Raw genomic sequence first — 18,591 nt, 5'->3', positions numbered from 1 at the left:
ACTGAAAAAATCCAAAAGGAAATCATGGTAAATATTCTAAGTAACTCAGGAATAGAAAGAAAAGGATCTTAAACTTATAAAATTATTTATGAAATGATTAAATTTGACAAAATATATTTGTTATATCTATAAGGAAATTATGAAACTTTATTTAGAAATACTTTTTTAAATTCCAGATAGAGATACTATGTTCATAGATAGAACCAAGTATCATACAGATGGCATTTCTCACCAAATTGATCTATAGATTCAATGCAATTCACAAACATGACACTTGATAAGATTATTATAATTTTATATGGTCAAGTAAAAGGTTACAAATAATGTGTTTCTAAAGGAAAGTCTGTGGGAGGGTGGACTTAGTTTATCAGATTCTAATAATTATTATAAAGACATAATAATAAACACTGTGTAGTAACACTGCAGAAATAGATAAACTGACAAATGGAATAAAATTAGAGCCCAGAAAGAGGCCCAGATGTGCTTGGAATTTTGGTATGACTGTGATGACATGAGAGATCAATGGGGAAATGAGAAATTGTCTAATAAATGGACCTGGAGAAAAGTATATCCTTTTGGAAAAAGATAATATTGGATTAGTATATCATATCATATAGAAAGATCAACTTCAGATATATTAAAGATCTACTTATCAAAAACAAAATTTTAAAGCATGACACGAAAAAATTTAGTTTAAAAAAATATTTTTGGACAGAGTTTTATTGTCGCAAACAGGCATTGGCAATAAATTTTTAAAAATTGAAAAATTTGGGTGCCTGGGTGGCTCAGTCAGTAAAGCATCCGACTTTAGCTCAGGTCATGATCTCACAGTCTGTGAGTTCGACCCCCGCATCGGGCTGTGTGCTGACAGCTCAGAGCCTGGAGCCTGCTTCTGATTCTGTGTCTCCCTCTCTGTCTGTCCCTCCCCCACTCATGCTTTGTCTCTCTCTGTCTCAGAAATAAATAAACATTAAAAAAAATTTAAAAAAATAAAATAAAAATTGAAAAATTTGACTATACTAAACAGTAAGAATTTTTGTTCATCAAAAGCCAACATAAAGAATGAAATGACAAGTAAAAGAGTTGGAGAAAATATTTACAATGCATACAACTAATATATTAGAATTAGTAATATACAAAGAAACTTTACTCATTAATAAGAAGAGTACAAACAGCCCAATAGAAAAATAGATCAGAGAAATAAGCAGGCATATCACAGAAGAAACATATAGCCAATAAACATATTATGAAAATGTTCAATCTTCTCTATTAATCAGTAAATTATACATCACAATCATGAGATATCATTTTATACCCATCCTTTTGAGAAAAATAAGAAAGTCTGAAAATACCAAGTCTGTATTTCAATAACATTTTCCATGCATTGCTGTTCAGTATAAAGTAACTACTAGAAGAGTTTGCATTTACTTCCTTAAGTTGAACATTCACATACCTTCAGTCGCATCCTTCCACAGGGTAAGTCTATTTTCAAAATAAAATTTTGCACTTGTATAATAAGAGCTGTTCTTAACAGCAAAACCCAGATAAAGAGTTTTGTGTTGGGAAACCCTACAGTTCTCTCTTTTCAGTAGGGAATAATCCTGTTCTTTCTTTCTATGTTCCTCTCCAATGTGTCTCCTTTGACATCACTAACACACTCATATATAACACTTGACTTCTGACACTCTGGTTACCAAATGCATACGGAGTTTTTCCCACATCAAGCAATTCTCTGCAACGGCATCTGGGTGTTCTATAATTTTACTCAATTCCAACACTATCTTCCTGGAAGTAGCATCAGACCCCACTAAGGCTTCATTCCCACAAGACTGCCCCCACCTGCAGATGCCAATCACAACTAGTAGATCCCCAGGTTACCCACAACTTCTATTCAATTTGGTTACACATCAGAGGTTCGTATGATCCTTCCTGAGGTTTGATTAATTTTCTAGAGCAGCTCACACAACTAAGGAAAACACTTATTTACATTTACAAGTTTATTAAATGATATGATAAAGAACACAGATGAATAGCCAGATGAGGATATACATATGGCAAGGTCTGGGAGGATCTTAAGTGCAGGTGCTTCTGTCCCTGTGGAGATGTAGTACGTCACCCTCCTGGTATAAGGGTGTGTTCTCCAACCTGGATGTTCTCTGGGCCCACTACTATTGGGATTTTGTGGAGGCTTCCTCACATAGACATGATCAATTATTAAGTCTACTCCCAGCCTCTCGCCCCACACTGGAAGATGAGGAGGGAGGTAAGGCTGAAAATTCCAAGCTTCTAATCATGGCTTGGTCTTTCTGGTGAACAGCTGCCATCTAGGAGCCATCCCAGGAACCCACCTTGAGTTGCTTCAATAGAATATACAGGAGCCCTGTGTCAGGGATAGGGTCAAAAACAAATATTAGAAGAAGATATTCTTAGTGCTCTTATACCTTAGAAAATTACAAGTGTTTGGGGAGCTCTGTGCCAGGAACAGGGGGCAGAGACCAACAAACCCTCATGCCTTCAAAGAGAAAGTAGGCAATTTAACTGTGGTACATTCACCCAATGGAGTTTTATGCAGCAATAAAAACAAATTAATTACCATGATATAATATCCAACAAAATGAATTAATCATAGCAATAAGTGAAAAAAATTGAGTCCCCTCAAATTACATACAGCCTGAAACACTTTATAAAGTTTGAAACAAACAGATATATGCATGCATGGTTGTGCTCTCTCTCTCTCTCTCTCTGTCTCTCTGTCTCTCTCTCTGCCCCCTCTGTCTTTAGGAATATTCATAAAAACAAAACTACATAAAAATGAAAGCAAAGGAATGATGAACAAAATATTCATGATGAACATAAGATTCAGGTGGATGGTTACCTTGAACTGGATGAGACAGGAGGTGGGTTGGTGGGAAAATCAGACAGATGCAGTTTATTGATAAGGTGTTAGGTTTTGCAAATAAAAGCATCCATGCATGGGCAATGATGAGAACAAGTTGTAAACCAAGGGGTGTGATTAATGTAATTCTAGGTTCCTGACGCCCCATAAGTTTTTTTTTTTTTTGTCCAAGTGAAGGATTTCCTAAAAGGGTTACATTTATTTATTTATTTATTTATTTATTTATTTTTAGAGAGAGAACACAAGTTGGGGAGAGGGGCGGGAGGAGAGAGAGAGAAAATCTTAAGCAGGCTCCACTCTAAGTGCAGAACCTGACATGGGGCTCTATCCCGTAACCCTGAGAACATGACCTGAGCCAAAATCAGGAGTTCGACACTCAACCTACTGAGCCATCCAGGTGCCCTGAGAGCTACATTCCACATTTTAAAAACACAACACCCACAAAAAAAATTATGAGGGATACATGTATCCCTAGGAATTAGTATATATTTTTTTGTATTCTTTGGGTAAATACCCAGTCGTGCAATTGCTGGATCCTAAGGTAGTTCTATTTTTAACTTTTTGAGGAACCTCCATACTGTTTTCTAGAGTGGCTGGCACCAGTGTGCACTCCCACCAAGAGTCTAAGAGGCTTCCCTTTTCTCCGCATCCTCACCAACACCTGTTGTTTCTTGTGTTGCTGATTTTAGTCATTCTGACAGGAGTGAGGTGATACCTCATTGTAGTTTTCATTTGTATTTCCCTGATGATAAGAGATATTGAAAGTCTTTTCATGTGTCTGCTGGTCAGGTGTATGTCTTCTTTGGAAAAATGTTCATGTCCTCTGTCCAATTTTTAAAATCAGATTATTTGGGGGGTTGAGTTTTATAAGTTATTTCTATATTTTGGATACTAACCCTTTATCAGATATGTCATTCTCAAATATTTTCTCTCATTCTGCAGGTTGCCTTTCAGTTTTGTTGACTGTTTCCTTTGCTGTGCAGAAGCCTTTATTTTGATGAAATCCCAGTAGTTTATTTTTCACCTTTGTTTCCCTTGCCTCAGGAGACATATCTAGTAAGAAGTTATTGCAACCATGAATGGATAAAGAAGATGCCATATATATATAGTATGTATATATGTGTGTATATATATGCTACATTTTATAAAACTTGATAAAAAATAGATGTCAAGCTGTACAGTTACCAGAAGTACACAGTTATCAAAAATGTACACACTTCACTTGGCATCTCCAGCACCTTCAGCTTTCTGTGTCTAGTCTGTTTTGGCATCTCCATTTTCTGCAGGGTTACTCCCATATTTGCCAGTATCAGCTTTTCCTCTTTTTCCTCTGGGAATCTTTTCTCCCTTCTTTACAGGGGCTTTTTTAGGTTTGGGCTCTGGATTTGGAGGAATAGGTTTAGCAGATAACTTTGCAGATCTTCTCTGTGGCTTATCCTTGACCTTGGCTTTATCTCCTTTAACATCCCCTTCAGCCTTTCTCTTGGGCATAGTGGTGACAGTGGTGGGACATAGGCACTGGGCACATGGATGAAGTGGTGTGTGGGCTTTGGCCAGTCTGGGGGTCATTCTTGCCCCGACTTCTTCACACTGCTCTTTTATGTACATATGAATATAATGGAGTATATAGAAAGAATAGAATATATAATAGAATATTACTCAGCCATAAAAAAGAAGGAAATCTTGCCATTTGTAACGATGTGGATGGAGCTAGAGACTATTATGCTAAGTGAAATAAGTCAGCAGAGAAAGACAAATACCATATGATTTCACTCATATGTGGAGTTTAAGAAACAAAAGAAATGATCAAGAGGAAAGAGAGACAAACCAAGAAACAGACTCTTGGCTATAGAGAACAAAATGATGGTTACCAGAGGGGAGATTGGGGGGGGGGATTGATTAAATATGTGATGGGGACTAAGAAGGGCATTTGTTGTAATGAGCACCAGATGTTGTAGATAAGTGTTGAATCACTAAATTGTGCACCTGAAAATAATATTACACTGTGTTAAGTAACTTGAATCTAAATAAAAACATTAAAGGGGCGCCTGGGTGGCGCAGTCGGTTGAGCGTCCGACTTCAGCCAGGTCACGATCTCGCAGTCCGTGAGTTCGAGCCCCGCATCAGGCTCTGGGCTGATGGCTCAGAGCCTGGAGCCTGTTTCCGATTCTGTGTCTCCCTCTCTCTCTGCCCCTCCCCCGTTCATGCTCTGTCTCTCTCTGTCCCAAAAATAAATAAAAAACGTTGAAAAAAAATAAATACTATTTAAATAGATTTTTAAAAGTCATGAGGAACTACCTGACTAACCAGTGCTCACTGAGAGGAAAGAACATGTGCAACGGAGTGAAGAGAACACACATAATGAGTTTGAAGTTCAGAGAGAGATAGTCAAGAGGTGCAGATTCTGAAGGAAGTTTCTGAACTGTACAATTCTGTGATATAACCATGATCGCAAAGCTTATTTTCAAAGGCAAAGATGGTAGTTGGTCACTAGCCACACATGGATTCATTTCAACATTTCATGCTGGTATCTGTATAGCTCTAAGTCCAGTTTTTATCAGAACTTTTGCTGACCTGACACCAAACTGGCATTGCTGTTACCAGGAGCATTATTCTATACTGGGGGTCAGCTAACCTGTACTGTAAAAGGCTAAATAGTAAACATTTTAGGCTTTTCAGGCTCTATGATCACTGTCACAACTATTCAAAGCTGTCATTAATAGCAGCCATGGATAAAATGTAAATGGTTGAGTGCAGCTGTGTTCCAATAAAACTCAAAAACAAGTGGCAGCCCAGATTTGGCCCCAACGCATACTTTGCTGAGCTCTTTTCAATCCTATCCATCCAATGGTTAATATGGATACCTTATAGTGGGGGAACAGGTATAAATACAGCATCCTTGCCAGAGTGGTGAGATGGTGTTTAGGGCAGAACTTAGAGTTTAATGAATTATCCCTCCACGGGTGCTACATCTTCCAACGTGAGAAGAAACATAATCCTCTGATCCAGGCTATAGGAATCTTTATAGTGGATTTATTACCAAGGAACACTACCTCCATTGCTGCAAGTTAGAGATGAAGACTTGAGGGAAGTAAACTGTAAAAAGAGTTTAAAGGAGACTTCTCAGTTATTTTTGGATGTCTCCTCTTTGAATAAATATTTATCCAAGATCATCATCCCCCCTTCAGCAGCAGTGAAATACAGAAGCCCTTTATACTGTCACTGCTGCCCCTGCCTCTGCTTACAACATTTAATGTCACTTCTTAACATGCAGTAGTATTTTACCATATGCTTTGTTGCACCCAAAGACCTGTGCATATGTTCCTCCACACTTCTCTGGTGAGTCCACTGGAGAAACCGTTCACTAAAGAAGATTTCCAGTCCCTTCCCTGCAGATGAAAATCCAGTGTATCATGTTGAAGATGCTGGTCCTATAAGTTGCCAGATAAAAGTTCTAGGCAGGAAGGCACATGAATCAGGAAAGTAGGCCACCCTTTCAGCGTGTGTGTGTGTGTGTGTGTGTCCACATGCATGGGGTTGGTGGTACTTACAGACAAGACACACACTCACTTTAAAAATGAGGATGAAAACAATGTGTTCAAAGATCCCCAAAACTATCTTAAAACAAGTCTGAATGGCTGGCAGAATAAAACCTACTTTTGTTTCCAAACAGATTCAAACTTATAAGTACATAGGCAATGAAGGTGTAGACAGAGCTTATAGATTGGCCTCAGAAAGACATCCTGGATTCTGAAAGCATTGATAAATCCAATCTTGATCCAGCCTCTCTCCCAGTCCTTTATGGTTTTTAAAATATATTTATTAAACAGGCCTAGTGAGGGGAAAATATTCTCTCTGAATCTTATTATGTTGACTTGTTTATATCTTCCTTCCTTCAGTCAGAACAAACAATGCCTATGTCTTACCACCTAGGATAGTATTTTGCATAGAGTAGGCACTTAGCAAATATTTGTTGAATGAAAGAACAATAATCACATCAATTATTTGAGGTAGATGCTATAATTATCCCTTAGCATAGGTTAAAAAAACGAAGCTAATGATCTTGTCCAAGAACACAACTCATCAGTGCTGGAGCTGGTTTAGCTGGTGCTTGTAAACATTCCATAGCATTTGTTCTATGTTAATCCAAACCATCCTTTCCACTTCATCCTGAATTTTACCTGGATCTGACCACCTCAGCACATGACATAGCTAATCTTTCACTCACTCGATCTGGCTGGCAAGTTACCAAATGGAACAACTCGTAATCATTGGTTTTCTCCCATCGGCCTACTGTTTGGAAATGTTGGTGGCTGACGGGAGAAAATCAATGTTTGATAGAAATGAATGGTCCTGTCCACAGCATTGCTCCAAGTTTATTGCCTCCAAGTTTATTCCTATTTTGGTATCATCTTTTCTTAGATTATCCAGTTACCCAGAATTGAACTAATGCTCAACATATTAAGTTTGTTCAATACATGAGTAAATCAGTAAGCAATTCTTTGATTTACAAGAGATTTGTTAATATACAAAGAAAAATACTGAAGTCTAAGAAAGTTAAGTACTTATTATTTAACTTATTATGTACTCACTGAGTTTTTCTTTACTCTTTTAATACAATGTTATAGTCTGAACCACAACCACATAAGAGTTAACTTAAGAAAAAACAGCCAGGGAGAGGAGCCTCTGTTTCCAAGTGATTAATCTTTTCTTTAACCTGTTTTACATAACCCTCAGAGCAAAGAAACTTTATCAAAGGATTAAAAGTTATATAAACAAAGATCCCTTTACTTATAACTCTGATTCTCTGCAGGACAGGAAGTTCCAGCTTACATGTGTGCAGAGTGTTATACATATTGGTTACTCAATGTGTACTTTTAAAAAACTCTGATGATCTTACACAAGTGTAGAAGCAGCAGTGAATGGAGATGATGGTGAATGCTAAGGTAAAGGGAGTTCATTGACTTGGGTTGTTGTGAGTGCATTTCAGTTATTTTTGCTTAGAAAAAATATAAGGCCAATTTAATACTCGGAAATATAAGACTCTTTGGGTTTCTAATTATCTTGTCTATAATTTCCTGGTAGTGACGAGAATTCTGTGTAATGCAGGATCATGTAATTATAATAATATTGCTTGTTCACTCACAAACATATGGATGTATACTTGGATTTTTTCTAAATATGCAGTTATAAGTGATTTGGAGCATTTGAAATGAATCTAAATGATTCTGGATAATACTGCTTTCCTCTTGTTTTGCCCATGGTCTGAAAGACTTCTTTTTGTTTATCTGGTTTCTCCAAACTCATCCTTCTAGTTCTGATCAAGCTCCATGTTCTCCATATCCCTGTCTCTCTCCCATGAAATCCTAGAGCATTAGCTGTCTATATTATACACATACAACACACACACACACACACACACACACACACACACACACGGGTGTTTTCTTTAAAAATTCAAAAGTGAGAGTTATATTTTTAATAAAGCCAGATGACACAAATAGTATAAAAAGTCAATTTGGTATATATCTTTTTACATTTCTTTCTATATTCACATAAAATATACATATATCATATATAATTATACATATTTATATACAAATGTTCCCCCTACTTTTATTCACATGAATAGAATCATAATTATATATGTGACTTACCTTGTTGCTGTATTCATTCAACTGTGTACCATGAACATTCCTCTAGGCCCGCACATATATCTAAATCATTCTTGGCCTGTATCTCCTTAGAAAGAAACATGTCCATTTCTAGAGAACAGATTTCCAAAAGGGAAATTACAGAACCATTGCACCCTGCAATTCACAACTTACCATTTTTATACCTAATTTGATTAAATATTATAAATTTCCATAAATTTTTAAATTTATTATATTAATAAATGAGAATATTGTGTTGTGCTAAGTTGCATTTCCTTAGCTATTAGTGAGATTTGACATTCTTTTACAAAAAGCTTTTTATAAATTTTTTGGGCCATTGCATTTCCTCTTTTATGAACCCCAGCTCATACCCATGTTTGTCTCTTTTCTTGTCAATTTGTAAGAGTTCTTTTTTCACATTAGAGATATAAACCTCTTCCTCTTGTATATATTTCAAATCATTCCTCTATCCCTTTCTCTTTCTTTCTTTCTTCTTTTTTTTTTTTTTTACCTTACTTATGGTACTTTTTGGCCTTTGTGTAATTTGCATCATTATGAAGTCAACTCTAAATTTTTTCCATTATTGTTTCTTGGGTTTTCTTTTTCTTTTTGGAAGAGTTTTTTTCCTAATCCTAACACTCCTACTTTTAAAAAATATTTTCTTTTTTTACATTAAATCTTCAATCTATTGCTCTTTTCATTTTTGAACATGACATTAGGGAGGGCTAACAGTCTATTTTCTTTCCAGAAGGAGATCTAATTATGATACAATATCATTTATTACACAAGATATATTTTTTCCTGATGAACTATTATTGAAGTATTTATCTTTTTTTAAATGTTTATTTATTTTTGAGACAGAGACAGAGCACAAGTGGGGGAGGGGCAGAGAGAGAGGAAGACACAGAATCTGAAACAGGCTCCAGGCTCTGAGCTGTCAGCACAGAGCCTGATGCTGGGCTCGAACCCATGAACCATGAGATCATGACCTGAGCTGAAGTCGGACACCTAACTGACTGAGCCACCCAGGTGTCCCTGAAGTATTTATCACATATTACCTTTTCAATTTTACTGGATCTAGTTATGGACTCAGTCTGTGCCGGAGACTTGTTTGCCTGCTTTTTTGCTCATGACTTACTCTTTGAATCACATTAATGCTACAGAAGATTTTAGCATCTCCTATGGCAGGTGCCTACCATCCTTTTCAATTTCAGGGCAAAGACATTGTTTTGCCCAACCTCAAGCTTAGTGAGCATGATTTTAGAGGTTTGCTCAGAGTGCTTTATATTTGTCCTCTACAGTTTGGAGGCTTCAGAGACTGGTCTGATTCCTGCTAAAAAGTCTAGAAGGCAAAGAGCGGAGGTGGATCCTCCTGCCAGGAGGTGGAAGGAAGCAAGGGCTACATTTGAAAAGGAGCAACATCCCAGTCAAGGGTGGGTCAACTGGTTTGGGTCTGTCTTAAGTCTGGCTAATTGGATTATATGGAGCAATGATGAGACCTGAGTAGAGAGGCTAAAAGTGTGTCCTACAGGTAAAAATTTGAAGGAGAACTTGTGTGTGACTAGTCAGAGGAAGTGCATTTACCCCACCGAAGATACTGCACATTAGAGATCACAAATGAAGGGTAACATCTCCAAAGACCCACAGAAATGACCGGGAGAGTCTGTTTTAAATTGCTCTCTAGGCCAGAGAAAGAAAAAATGACATTACCTGCCTCTTTAACTTCCCACACCAAGTTTCAACTCCGGAGGACACAGAAGCAGCCTTGCTTCACTCTGTGGGAAGAGCTGGAGTGGGGCTAGGGAGAGAGGCCAGGAGAAGCTAGAGCAGAGCATAAACAAACCACCTGAACCCTTTTTCCCACCTGGAAGATTTGGATATGTTGTAGTGGGAGGAAAGAAGCTTCAGTTTAAATGAAGTTCAAAGTCATTTTTGTGAGACTAATGTGACCAGAGGGCTTTTATTTTCTTTTGAAAGTCAACAGAAAGTAGTGCAACCTGAAATTCCACTTAGTATCAGGAGAAGAACAGGTCCCATAAAATACATTTTATAGTCAGTGAAGGGAGAAGAATAAGGCTTATTCTCTGATGTTATAAAGACCATTTGTTCAAGGGATTTGTACTTGTGATCAATTTCTAATGTAAATAATAGGGTGGATTGTTTAAATTTTTAAGTCTTTTTTCAACAACACATCCCTTTCAGTAAACATTGGTCTTCTTCTCAGAAAGACACCAGGATTATATATTTGCCTGCCTTCAACCTTCCCTTTACTTCAGTATACTGTTGCTAGTTGCTCTACTGAAGTATTTTCTACACATACATAATATTTTACCATTTAACCTAAAGACATCTTTATGAATCATGAGAATAGATTTAGCTTTACAAGTATGTCATCAATTCCACAGGATAGGGATTAGTAAGGACAGTTGAAGCATGTGACTCAAACTTGGGCCACGTTATAAAGGGAGTTGTTTTCTAAGTGGAATTATCATTTATAGTAATGATGATAATTTCAGAGATTTATATAGTATTTTAAGTCTTCAAAATAGCCATTTATTTTTTAAAAGACAGGATATAAATAGAATTGCATGTCCTATACTGAAATGAGGACAGAATGTAGAAAATGTCTCAAGAGTTACAGGGGTACCTGGCTGGCTCAGTCAGTAGAACATGAAATGCTTGATCCTGGGGTCATGTGTTCAAGCTCTGCATTGGGTGCAGACGTTACTTTAAAAAAAAGTTACTTAATACAGCTATTCAAACACAGAACAGGATAAGATGAAGCTCAGGCTTGACAGCTTTTCAGTCATTTTGTCTAGCAACAGAGGCAGCAAGAGCTACCAATTATTGAAACTTATAATGTGTCAGGCTTTCTGACAAGTACTTTGCATCATTTGTCTCCTTTTTCATTACATGCCATGTGGATGTCTAATCTTTTCAGGATCCACCAAGAAGATTTATACATCCCTATTTGAGTCAATTCTAGAAAGCCTGACAAGATCTACCTAGATGGTCCCTTAGCAGTTCTGGAAAATCAGAGGTATTCAGCTTACTTGGGTTTAAAAATTAGAATTAATTCAGATATGGCAGTGGGAGCTTAGGTGCTACAAAATGTCATCTAATATGTGATGTAAATCGTATCATATTTGTAATCCAGGAAAAGAATGGGAGAATGTAGAATGGTTTCTATATTAGTTTGGTTCACCAACATTTTTGTCTTATAAATTATAAATATTTTTGTCAGTAATAATATATGACTTCATATACTTTATGAGAATATAATATGGCAATCCAGCGATCACCAAATTGTATAACTTTTATTTACATTCTCAATGGAAAAACAGCTAATGAAATAAGACTGTGAAAAACCCATAGGAAATACCTCATTGTAAAGACATCCTGGTTTCCTTTCATATCCATATTCTTTTATTTATATATATGAATGTTATTTTTTCTTCATTTGCTAGTGACACATTGTGGTTTATGTACTCCTTTATGCTGTGAATCTTGACATTAAAGTCCAGCAAATGGGGCCAATTAGTAGGACTACTTAATATCTAAATTCAGTATGAACTACAATGTCAGAAATATATATTTGAGTAGTGAACAAATCTTTGATCTTGCTATCACATCTTTTGCCATATTTATCTGACAGAAAAAATTGTTTACATACATAAGGAAAGGACAGAGGGTAGACTATGTTCCATGTTTCTGTTTTCCAGATGGGACCCTGATCATTTGCTAACCTCTTACATCAATATTGGATCTTAACTTCTTAATAATCTCATCTGTATATGCAACTCATAATCACGTTTTTTGTGTATTTCTATCAGCTAAATTAAGTTTTAAGTATTCATTCCTAGAAAAGGCTAAAAAGAAAGGTGTGTAAGTGGTAATAACGCCTTAGCTTTTGTGAGGCAAAGTTCCAGATAAAAACTTGTAGTAAAATGTAACTGTATGTGTTATGACTATTTTTAGATATGTAAACATTTTGTCCTGATGCTTTCCTGTATTACAGTTGGAAAAACAATTTAGCTCAGATTACTGGTCACAGTGACTAAGCTCATTTGGTAGAGCAGCGCATTATCCATTTTAGGTGATTCTGCTCTTAAACGCAAATATACCAAAAGGGCAGCATGTGCTAGAGATGTGTAGACGTAAAGGATGGTTAAGTACCTGAGCACATAATGTGCTAAAACAGCCACAGTCAAGCGTTTGTTAGATTGTTGTATGAGGATGTTCATGATGATGAAGAACAAATGGGTCTTCTCTATATTCAAATAGGCTCTAGAAGACCAATCCGACACTCACAACTTTTCTCAGTTGTAGCTGTAGGGCCTCCTAAGCGTCCTGATTTGAGTTTACTGTTTTCTTATTTTTTACTTGGAAGTCTTAAAATCAAGGTGCAGCCAAACGTGAACAGAGTGAAGTTGTATCAGTAATACCTCATGATCTGGTCAAGGCCGTATTCTGGAATTGAGCTAATAATAATCACAGCTCAAAGTTGCCAAATGTAGTATAGCCAGGTATAATTATATACTAAGTGATTTCCATGCATTATCTCTATCTTTTCATCTATACAGAATAGGTTATCTTTTTCATATATTAATGAAGGAATTGAGGTTAAAGAAACTAAGAAATGTTTTCAAAGTTTTGAAAAGAACCAGGATCCTAACAAAGGTCAGCCTGATTACAAAACCCACCCTTCCCACCACACCAGCAACCTCACTGTAGTAGCTTCCAGGGTCCTGATGAGTTTTTATTTTTCAACATAATGATAGGACATCCTTCAAATGCTTGATTTTACTTTTCTATTATGGAAGTTGAACACACTTAGAGCAATATCTCTTGGGTATAGACATCTGCTAATTATAAACTCAAATTCAAAGAAAGCTCCAGAAACTGGCATTCAATGTCCTGGTCCTCAAAGAATTTGGTTCTGTTTTTTAGCCTCTTTCCAGTTCCATTTTTGTAGGTGGGGGACTCTGGGAAAAAAGAGTCCCAAGGATTCAATCCTGTCTGAGGAACGCTGAGGAAGCTTTAGAGAAACAAATGGTTTCCATTGTCTTGCTCTTTTCCCTGCTTTGTCCTGTCAGCCTTCTCTACTCCACTGACCCAGGCTAACAACATTTAGGATCTTTAAAAAAATCTCATTGGGGCGCCTGGGTGGCGCAGTCGGTTAAGCGTCCGACTTCAGCCAGGTCACGATCTCGCGGTCCGTGAGTTCGAGCCCCGCGTCGGGCTCTGGGCTGATGGCTCAGAGCCTGGAGCCTGTTTCCGATTCTGTGTCTCCCTCTCTCTCTGCCCCTCCCCCGTTCATGCTCTGTTTCTCTCTGTCCCAAAAATAAATAAACGTTGAAAAAAAAATAAAAAAAAATCTTATTTATTTATTTACTTATTTTATTTGAGAGAGAGAGAGAAAGAGAGAATGAGAATGAGCAAGGGAGAGGGGTAGAGGGAGAGAGAGAGAGACAATCCCAAGTAGGTTCCATGCTGAGCAGGGCTCAGGGCTCCAGGCAGGGCTTAAAGCTGGCTCCTGTGGGTCTCCCACAACCCTGATCTAAGCCAAAATCAAGAGGCTGTCACTCAACTCACTGAGCTACTCAGGCTCCCCACATTTAGGATCTTTATAGCCAAAGTAGAATCGGTGCTTTAAGCACTGATCATGCCTAACTCTGTGCAAGAAAATGGTTACAAATGAATGTAGGTCCCAAAGCCCGACCAGAGGAATTGTAAAATAACCAGGACCCTTTAAGTTTTTTCCTTCTATTCTTTCTACTTTCTACCCCTTGCAGCTTGAGTCTCCTGCCCACCTTTTTTTTTTCTTGACTTCAAGTGCTGATTTTATTCTCCGAGGGTTTGTTATTAGCTAATTAGTACTGTACTTCATCTAGGGTATTATTTGATAGTAAGGATTTCTCTGTCAAGAGATTTGTCTTTTATTGAGGGACTTTTAAGCTAAAAAGCCTTTAAAATGCAAAGTAATACATTTCAAATTGTAAAAAAATTATGGGGGTTAATTGGGGTAGGGGTTTTACTCAAGCAAGACCTGTTGCTTATTCAGATTATTCATATTTCTGGCAGTGGAGGCACTTACTGAATAAAACAAAGTCAATTGTCACAAACAGTTTTATCACACTTATATGTGTATAGGGCCATAGGCTCCTAGCCCTCAGGTAAGCTCACACTACTTATTATAGCATTTCAGTTTCCCAGACCCCACATTCACATATTTATAGGATAAAATTAAATTGGAAAATAAAAGGTTTTTTTTACCTATGTCTACAAGTTTTTGACAAAATTAATTTCCCTTTTTACAGTGACTGTCCATGATTTCAATTTAAAAGTATTAAATTTATTAATATATGGTTTGTTATATATGTGGTGACATTTCTGGCTGCTTAAATTCCAGCCTTTAAAAGTTTGAGAATTTGCTCTTGCTCTTCTAACCTACTTCCAACCCAGGTAAACTCTACCAGATGTGCTTTTTCTATATTGTCTGTGATTTCCTTATTAGGGTTTGTGTGCCACTTCTTACTGATCATGTTCTAAAAACATGTTTTAAAAACAAAAGCAATGTTTTTCTCAGCAAAGAGGTGGATTCTCGGAAACTGCATCTTGTATGGCTCTGTCAAAATTTTGTAATTCTAGACATGGTTGTGCAGGACAAGTGCCTTTGCATTGGTTATTGGAGCAGGAAAGGTATCGTGTGATACAAATCCTATTTAGGATTTGGGTAGATTATTGTCATTATTTTATTTCCCTTTCTGTTTCTTTGAATGTTTCTCCACATTGTTTTGAGCCCCTTTTTGTTATCTACCTTTATCATTTTCCTCCCCCTCTCTCTCTTTTTAAATTCCTTTTGTTTGCTATCAATAACAAAAGTACCAACTGTAGTCCAATATTGTTCCTTTCTTTGTGTACAGTGGCCATGACTAACAGCTATCACTGATGGAACACCCAAGATGCATATTTTCTTCCTACTCTTCAATAATAAAGCCCTACAATTATTATCCCCTGTTTACAAAAGGTGTGAGTTGCCATACCATATCAACTTTATCATACTGTATTAAATCATAACTTTATATTAGGTTTCATTCATTCATTTGTTCATTAGTCATAGAGTACATTTATTTAACAATATATATTGAGTGCCTGTTATGTCAAGTAGTGGGCTTACATATTGCAGGAATTACAGAGATGACTCATATGTCCTTGTCTCCAGCTAGTTTACAGGCTAGATCAGGAAATAACACCTGGTCATACGAACCAAAATGCAAAGTAGAAACTAGGAACTTCCTCAAGATGTCCTCGAAATTGTAACCACGAAAGTATCAAATACCAAAGTGAGCTAAATAATCATTTGTTGAGTGACTGAGTAAATGTTTGAATAAACTGGTATCAGAAGAGTAATACAGATAAAAGTCTATGCAAATTCAGAGGAGAGCTGAAAACATCATGAGAGATTCCTCGGAAAATGTGGATTTGAGCAGAACCTCGAGGTAGATTTCCGAAGGGTGAAGAGAGACTACAAGTTCCGTAAATTATATGACCAAAGTTGTGGAGGTGGGTGAGTGTGAGGTGTGAAATATATAGAGATTAATATGAAAGACAGGCGGTAGCAATGAAGATAAAAATACAGTCTGAGAACCCTCATAGGAGAACCTCAATAGATTGGCTACTGAATGAAGGCCTATTCACTCAGCAGAGTTTCATTAAGCCATAAAAGAAAATTTTCGTAGTTGTATACAGAGCAAAGAAATAAAATCTCAATAGAAAACTAAATATGAAAATCTAAGTTGAATTTGGTGAGGGGTGGGAATCAAGATAAGCTACAAGCAATCTTTCAGTATTAGAAATATTTAATAAGTATATTCGATTTTTCAAACTTTCTTTCAGTTGAAACCTTAAAAAAAACAAGGCAAAACTATCTCATACTGGGTAATGATTGTTATTCTCAACATCAAACAAGTTCTTCATATTTTGAAAAGATATTTTTGTCCTATTATTCTTTTGCCTGACCTGTTTATTCAGTTCCAAGACAAACTGATTTGGCAAGGTTCTACATAAAATAAATCACAGGACATAGTGGAAGTACAATAAAAATATTTTTGTTTGGACATGATGTAGAGAAATTGTCTGGACTTTGGAGACTGATAAACCTGGGTTTCAATATTGTAACGACCCTTATTAACTGTGTGATCCCGGACAAATTGCTTTATTTTCTTTAAAGAAATAATCGCTTTATTTTGAAATATGCAGCTGTTTTGAGACAGCAAAGAAATCCTTATTATTATCATCTATTTTGCAGAATGAAATTTTTATGCCAAATCATTTTTTGCTCCTTAATTTTTATCAGCAAATGGTATAACAATACTTGGCTCATAGAGTTTTGTGAAAATTAACAATTATATATATATACACACACACACACACACATATATATATATATGAGTATGTGTAGATGGTACTTAGAAAATAGAGATTTTTTTTTCTAATACTGCCCAGATATTTTGGTTTCCTTAAAATCTTTGTGGTTTAGTTTGTTAGGCTGTGAAAGCAAGATGAATGGTTTTGCAAATTAGGAAATAATTTTTAGGGAATTGAAGTTGGGGGAAGCAATATAATATAGTGGCTAAGAGCATAGCTCTTGTACCTAGTACCCCAAAACTAGGATGCAAATTCCATGAGGATAGGGATTTTGTCTGGATTACTAATACATCCCAAGCACTATGAATGGCATATAACAGGCCTCAGCAAACATATGGAATGATGAGTATTTGGGTTAATACCTTGGCTCTGCTATGGGACTTGGATTGTATTTGGTCCAAACTGAGGCAGAAGAAGGTAAAGTGACTTTCTCAAGGTCAAATAGCCTCAGTTTCTTCATTTGCAAATGGGGATACTAAGTGTATTTTTTATTGAGACATAATTGACATATAACATTATATTAGTTTCAGCTGTACAATATAATGATTCAGTATATGTATATATTGAGAAATGATTGTCATAGTATGTCTAATTGATATCTATCATCACACATGGATACAAATGTTTTTTCTTATCTTTTTATAATTTTTTTAAATGTTTATTTTTTGAGAGAGAAAGAGCACAAGCGGGAGAGGGGCAGAGAGAGAGGGAGACACAGAATCTGAAGCAGGCTCCAGGCTTTGAGCTGTCAGCACAGAGCCCGATGCAGGCTGGAGCCCACGAACTGTGAGATCATGACCTGAGGCAAAGTCGGATGCTTAACCAACTGAGCCACCCAGAACCCCGAAATGTTTTTTTCTTAAGATGAGAACATTTAAGATCTACTTTTTTAAAAACACCTTTCAAATATACAGTACAGGTAATTTTTTTTAATGTTTATTTATTTTTGAGAGAGAGAGAGAGAGTGCAAGCAGGGAAGGGGTAGAGAGAGAGACAGAGAACTTGAAGCAGGCTCCATGCTGTCAGTGCAGAGCCAGTCATGGGGCTTGAACTCGTGAACTGTTTTGCCCTGAGCCAAAGTTGGAAGCTTAACTGAGTCACCCAGGTGTCCCACACAATACAGTATTAACTATAGTCACCATACTGCATATTACATCTCCAGGAGCTATTTCTTTTAAAACTGGAAATAATAGTATTTATTTCATAGGAGGATTTAGTCAGATAATAGATGTGAATAAACTTAAAATAGCATCTGACACTTAGTAAGCATGCCATAAATATAGCTCTAAACAGGAAGGCAATGAGTGCTTAGCAATCAATGGGTATCAATTAAATTGTACCGAGTATAAGCTGATGTAGATAAACAGATAGGGACATTCAGATGTAGGGTAGAGTACCTGCTATTAAAAAAATAAATAAAAACATGTTAAATGCTCTCTCAAGCACCTGGCTTAGTTCTACAGTGGGCAGGTATCTCTCCCTTACAAAGTGTGGCCCAAGGTCATTGTGCTCTGGCAAGGTGGCCTTTGTGGGAAATGCTTTGTAGGGAGAGAGGAGGCTTCCTCTCCAAGGGGAAAGGGAGAGAACCAGCATTTATTGCAGAGCAGATTT

General features: G+C 36.7%; 2 protein-coding genes across 3 annotated transcripts in view; one reads left to right on the top strand and one right to left on the bottom strand.

Annotated features, from left to right (window-relative positions):
- Positions 1–4,013: 4,013 nt before the first annotated feature.
- On the bottom strand, positions 4,014–4,577 carry LOC109501481 (non-histone chromosomal protein HMG-17-like). Its single transcript, XM_045062643.1, has one exon. It carries the CDS (start codon positions 4,502–4,504, stop codon positions 4,151–4,153), a length of 354 nt encoding a protein of 117 aa, XP_044918578.1. The 5' UTR covers positions 4,505–4,577; the 3' UTR covers positions 4,014–4,150.
- Positions 4,578–7,698: 3,121 nt separating this feature from the next.
- Positions 7,699–18,591, top strand: part of SLCO1A2 (solute carrier organic anion transporter family member 1A2) — a 125,789-nt gene continuing 114,896 nt past the window's right edge. Inside the window, exon 1 of one of the 2 annotated variants that reach the window (XM_045061490.1) lies at positions 7,699–7,842. The gene's annotated coding sequence lies outside the window, so the exon portion shown is untranslated. The remainder of the gene's footprint in view (positions 7,843–18,591) is intronic. The other variant, XM_045061489.1, reaches the window with a different exon arrangement.

The sequence above is a fragment of the Felis catus genome, chromosome B4 (assembly GCF_018350175.1).
Source record: "Felis catus isolate Fca126 chromosome B4, F.catus_Fca126_mat1.0, whole genome shotgun sequence".
NCBI lineage: Eukaryota > Metazoa > Chordata > Mammalia > Carnivora > Felidae > Felis > Felis catus.
This window is presented reverse-complemented; position numbering and strand designations above follow the sequence as displayed.